This window comes from Trichechus manatus, unplaced genomic scaffold, assembly GCF_000243295.1.
Source record: "Trichechus manatus latirostris isolate Lorelei unplaced genomic scaffold, TriManLat1.0 scaffold00058, whole genome shotgun sequence".
Lineage (NCBI taxonomy): Eukaryota > Metazoa > Chordata > Mammalia > Sirenia > Trichechidae > Trichechus > Trichechus manatus.
In genome coordinates this window covers 8,194,800-8,200,799 of record NW_004443994.1, presented here as the reverse complement: position 1 = coordinate 8,200,799, position 6,000 = coordinate 8,194,800, and the positions used below count along the sequence as shown (strand labels likewise).

The 6,000-nt window shown below is 37.7% G+C and overlaps 1 protein-coding gene across 9 annotated transcripts in view; it reads right to left on the bottom strand.

The window, feature by feature from the left end:
- CCDC18 (coiled-coil domain containing 18) overlaps window positions 1–6,000 on the bottom strand; it is a 103,140-nt gene that overhangs the window by 85,793 nt on the left and 11,347 nt on the right. For 8 of the 9 annotated variants that reach the window (XM_023733452.1, XM_023733446.1, XM_023733449.1 and 5 more), the window contains 2 exons: window positions 2,423–2,529; window positions 363–491 (listed from right to left, as the gene is read on the bottom strand). In XM_023733452.1, the coding sequence (XP_023589220.1) occupies window positions 363–491; window positions 2,423–2,529 (236 nt within the window). Of the gene's footprint in view, window positions 1–362; window positions 492–2,422; window positions 2,530–2,970; window positions 3,023–6,000 lie in introns of all 9 variants that reach the window. The other variant, XM_023733455.1, reaches the window with a different exon arrangement.

Genomic DNA, 6,000 nt, shown 5'->3' with positions numbered 1-6,000 from the left:
ACCAAGGTAGAATGTAGAACATTGTCTTTATAAACTGTGTTATGCCAACTAAGCTAGATGTTCCCCAACACTGTGGTTCCCACAGCCCTCCGCCCAGCAATTCAGTCCCTCAGGGAGTTTGGAAGTATCTATGGAGCTTCCATGACCTTTCCTTGTACAAGCTGTGCTGGTTTCCCCAGTATTGTGTACTGTATCCACACATAAAACTTTTAATGAAAAGTGAAAAAAAAAGGAAAAAAATTAAGTTATTTAATTGTCACACTGCTAAAATGTTTTACATCAAAAAATAATGATAATTTAATATATGTAATATAGCCTCTTTCTTCTCCACAAGTAAAAAGATTTTCTTTAAAAACACATACCTCTTTCCTTGTTTACTTTGTTCAAGTAAGTCCACCTTCAACTTTATACATTCCTCTTGAGACTTCTGCAAACTCTGTTCCTTTTCAATTACCATTTTCTGGCTCTGCTCTAATTTATCTTCTGCTTCTCTATAAAACAAAGGATATTTTAAAAGGCTGTTAAAGAGATCACACCAGGTATGCAAAATAAGTCAATGAATTAAGAGAAACAAGTATGTAATGATAAGAGACAGAGAAAAGGCATCATATTCATCACTTGTAAACTAAGAGTTTTTATACAGAACAAAAGAATCCTTCCATGAAATGATAAACTCATCTGATGCAACAGCTCACTTCATATTTCATGGTCAGATATAAGATGCATTGTCAAGTAGTTCTGAAACCAGATAAGGATAACTGTTATCAACACTACATCCTAAGACTAATCTGACAATTCGACTCAATGCAAAAAGGCAAAAACAAAAAAGTTATATGAAGTATAAATATTAGAAAGGAAAGACAAAATATTCTTTATTTGCTGATAATATCACTATCTACATGGAAAACCTAAGAAAATCAAAACGAAAAATTATTAGAATAAAAGAGTGACAAACAGTCCCCCCGCAAAAAAGAACTATATTATACAAAAACCGGCATTCCTATATACTAGTAATGAACGAAACGGGGAAAATATACAACAACCAAAAATATGAACTATCTAGGAATAAACTTAATATATGCATTACAAAGAAAATTATAAAACTCTGATGGACACGAAAGACAATCTTAGGGTGCATCAGAATCACACTTGTTAGAACACAGATTGCTGGGTCCCATTCCTCAGTTTTTCTGATCCAGAGTCTGAGGTGGGACATGCGAATATGCATTTCTACCAAGTTCCCAGATAATGGCTGATGATGGTGCTGCTGGTCCTTTGAGAATCACTCAAATAGAGTAATATGCTATTTTGTATGCATATATTTTCCATTTTATTCAAAGCAGAAGAGGAAGATAAATTATAAAGTGTCTGATTCCTTGTATTTTATTTCTTAAACACCTATTGAAGCACTGAGCATATACTGCTATGTAGAGTCAAGAAAACTAACTAATTAAAATATAATAAAAGCATATAAATAAGAATCTCAGCGTAGATTGAGTCTTTTTTAGCCCCATATAGTGTATGCAACCTGCAGCCAAAAGGAGGTATGACGGACCAAAAACTGCCACTTCAGGCAAGTTAGATTCAACAAGTTCTAAGACACCTAGACACTATTAGGCCACTACAGATTTACTGGGGTGGGGAAGGGGCAAGATTTATCAAGATATAACAAAAAGTAGAAGTTAGGAAAGAAAATTTTAAAAGTTATAAAAAGTATTCATAAAGATAATGTTCTACATCCTAGTTTGGTGAGTAGCATCTGGAGTCTTAAGAGCTTGCAAGCGGTCATCTAAGATACAACTATTGGTCTCTACTCTTCTGGAGCAAAAGAGACAATGCAGGAAACCGAAGACTCAAAGAAAAAACTACTCCACAGGACTAACAGCCCACACGAACCATGGCCTCTTCTAGCCTGACACCAGAAAAACTAGATAGTGCCTGCTACCACTACTGACCATTCTGACCTGGGACACAATAAAGGTCCCAGATAAAACAGGAGAAAAATGTACAACAAAATTCAAATTCCTAAAAGGCCAGACCTACTGGACCAACAGAGACTAGAAGAACCCCAAAAATATCACCCTAAGAAACCCTTTGAACTTGGAATGGAAGCTATTTCTGGAGGTCACCTTTCAGCCAAAAATAGATTGGCTTATAAAATAAACAATATCACTCAACTATATGATACCAGACGGTCAACATTTACCCAAAAGCAAAGATGAGAAGGCAACGAGGGGAAGAGAAGTTAGATCATGGAAAGAGAACAAACAATAGAAATAATGAGAATGCTGACACATTGTGAAAATCGTAAGCAATTTCATGGAACAATTTGTATACAAATTGTTAAATGGAAACCTAATTTGCTATGTAAATTTCCACTTAAAACACAATAAAATAAAATAAGTTATAAAAAGTACATTACCTCAAAACTTTATCTTGGGCTGAAACTTCTGCTTCCAAATTTATAATCTGTTCTTCTAAGATTGGGACATTTGCTGCCTGTTGTTGAGCAGACTCAAGCATAGAAACCTAAAACATAAGAACAATTTTAAAACACTTACTTTCAAAAAATATATTAATCTAGTTGGTCCTTAGTTTCTTTCACTGTCAGATAAGGAGGTTAAATAGGACTGCCCAGTCAGTGGTCAAATATAAAGCTCATCCTAGCTATTCTTTTGATAAACATTTACACGGGCATATCATCATCTCAAGTTAAGATTTAGCATCTAAGCTCCCGCCATTACCCCCTATTTAATATCCAGGATAACTGGTTAGCTATTTGGGAAAAAAAAAAATCTCTGATGCAATCTAGAAAGATAAATTTCCCATGAATTAAAGAATCAAATGTAAAACATCAAACTATTAAAAAACATAATACTTTTTGACTCTTTTTACTATTAAAAACCTAATTTTAGAATATATGCTTACTAGAGAAAACCCAGAAAATACAGAAAAGCACAGTAATCCTACCGTCTTGAAGATGAAGACAGTACAATTATTTAGCAAGGTGGGAATCCACAACCTAAACAGTGTGGAAGAGATTATCAGTAGGAGAACTAATTATCTCTGATGAAGCTTAACTTGGAAGCACAAGATAAAGTGGAGGGCAGAGGTGAGGTCCAAGATGAAAAACCAGGGATACAGTTCAAAGTCTCTGTAGATTCAATTAACACTCATTCTTCCACTCCCAAAACACCAGCAGCCAGGTGCCTACCTACCAGGGAAATCCCAAGCCCCTCCTGTCCAATCTCTCCATTTATTATCTGGGGAAATTAGACAGGAGAGTCTTGGGATTTTGGGACACTAGGTAGAATGATGGGCAAGTATGAAGTGGAGCTATAAATAGGGGTATTAATATAAGACAGTGAGCCCCTAACTTCTTACTCTATTTCATTCAGGGCTATCCCATAGGTGGGAAATGAAAGGATTCTTTGCTGGAGAAACTCAACAGTTGCAAAGAAAAAACTGTCACATAATGATACTGGTTGGGGAGGCGGCAGTGTCTCCCTACAAAACAGCCACCTCCCCAACCATCACCCAAAAATGAACCACACTTGACAATAAATTTCACCACTGCACACAGAGCTTCCGAACAGTGTTTAAGTAACTTTCCCTTAAAATATAATTAGCCAATACAGTAACATCTACAGAAAGCTTCTAAAATGAAAGTCAGAGGCCAAAACAAAGAAAAAAGTAACTGGGAGGCAGCAAGACAGACAGACACAGACACAGACACACAGACACAGACACACACAGACACACACACACACACACACCATTAAATCTTCAGAGATAAGAAAGGATACTGCATCTGGATGTTGTTAAATATGAAGCAAAAAAAATTAGCAAACAAGAAAAGCTCTCTAAAACCAACAAACAAAAAAAGTAAGTGAGAGAGGCAGAGGGCCAAAATAAAAGATACAATAGAAGTGTTGAAGATAATGTTGAGGAAATCTCCTAAAAGCTATAACCAAAAGATAAGTAGATAGAAAATACCAGAGAGAACTTAAAAGATTTAGAAGACAAACCCAAGTGGTCCAACCTTTACTAACAGGAAAGATAGAAGAAAATTATATCAAAAAAAAAGTAAGATCCTCAGAAAGCTAGAAATAGACATACCATTCGATCCAGCAATTCCACTCCTAGGAATATATCCTAGAGAAATAAGAGTCGTCACTCGAACAGACATATGCACACCTATGTTCGTGGCAGCATTGTTCACAATAGCAAAATGATGGAAACAACCTAGAAGCCCATCAACAGATGAATGGATAAACAAACTATGGTACATACACACAATGGAGTACTATGCAACGAGAAAGAACAACAATGGATCTGTGAAGCATCTCATAACATGGATGAAACTGGAGGACATTATGCTGAGTGAAATAAGTCAATCACAAAAGGACAAATATTGTATGAGACGTCTATTGTAAAAACCCATGAAAAAGTTCACACACAAAATGTAACAATCTTTGTTGGTTACCAGGGATGGGAGGGGTGGGGGGGAAATACCAAACAGGCAATAGATAAGTGGTATCTTGGGTGAAGGGTGAGACAGTACACAATACAGGGGAAACTACCACAACTTGTACAAGGAAAGGTCATGGAAGCCCCATAGACACATCCAAACTTCCTGAGGGACTGAATTGCTGGGCGGAGGGCTGTGGGGACCATGGTCTCGGGGAACATCTAGCTCAACTGGCATAACACAGCTTATAAAGACAATGCTCTACATTCTACCTTGATGAGTAGTGTCTGGGGTCTTAAAAGCCTGTGAGTGGCCATCTAAGATACTCCACTTGTCTCATCCCTTCGGGAGCAAGGGAGAATGAAGAGAACAGGACACAAGGAAAAGATTAGTCCGAACGACTAATTGTCCACAGCTACCAAGGCCTCCACCGGACTGAGTCCAGTATAGCTAGATGGTGCCCAGCTACCACCACTGACTGCTCTGACCAGGATCACAACAGAGTGTCCCGGACAGAGCTGGAGAAGGATGTAGAATGAAATTCTAACTCACAAAAAAAAGACCAGATTTACTGGCCTAAAGGAGACTGGAGAAACCCCGAGAGTATGGCCCCCAGACACCCTTTTAGCTTAGTGGTGAAGTTATCTCCGACGTTCACCGTTCAGCCCGGGAGTGGACAGCCCCATAAAACCAAATGAGACTAACGAGGTACAGGAGTCCAGTGACAAGGGCCAGAAGGCAGAAGGGGACAAGGAAGCTGGTGATAGGGAACCCAAGGTTGGGTAAGGATATTGTTGATGTGTTGTGAGATTGTTAACCATTGTCATAGGGCAACATTTGTAGTAACTGTTAAATGAAAAACTATTTTGTTCTGTAAGCCTTCATCTTAAGTGAGAATAACAGCACAACTGGAAGAGCGTAGTCAATGTCACTGAATTGTGCATGTAGGAATTTTTGAAATGGTGTATCTTTGACTATGTGTATTTTCACCAAAAAAAAAGGTTGAGAAGTTAGAGGGTTGACATGTGGGGTTGTTAACCAATGTCATAAAACAATATGTGTACTACTGTTTCATGAGATACTATTTGTTCTGTAAGCCTTCACCTGAAGTACAATTAAAAAAAAAAAAAAAAAACCCTAAGAAAAATATCCAGGACCAAAGGCCATAAGTTTCCAGCCTGAAAGGGCCCTTGTGTGTCCAGCACAAAGAATAAGGAACATCACTGTGAAAATTTAAAATACCAGGGAAAGAGGCAAGAACCTAAAAGCTACCATGAAGGGAAAAACAATACAAAAACAGATCACATGCTAAGGAAAGTATTCACACTGGCATCAGACTTTTCTGGGCAGCACTGGAGGCTAGACAAGAGAGCCAGGCCCTAAAATGTCTGTGATGAAATTATTTTCAACCTCGAATTTAATCAAGTATGGGGAGAAATTAAGAAATTTTTAGGCAGGCAAGGAAGCTACTGGGAGATATGCTCCAATTAAAGAAAGAGAAAACCAAGAAAGAAGACACGGGATCCAGC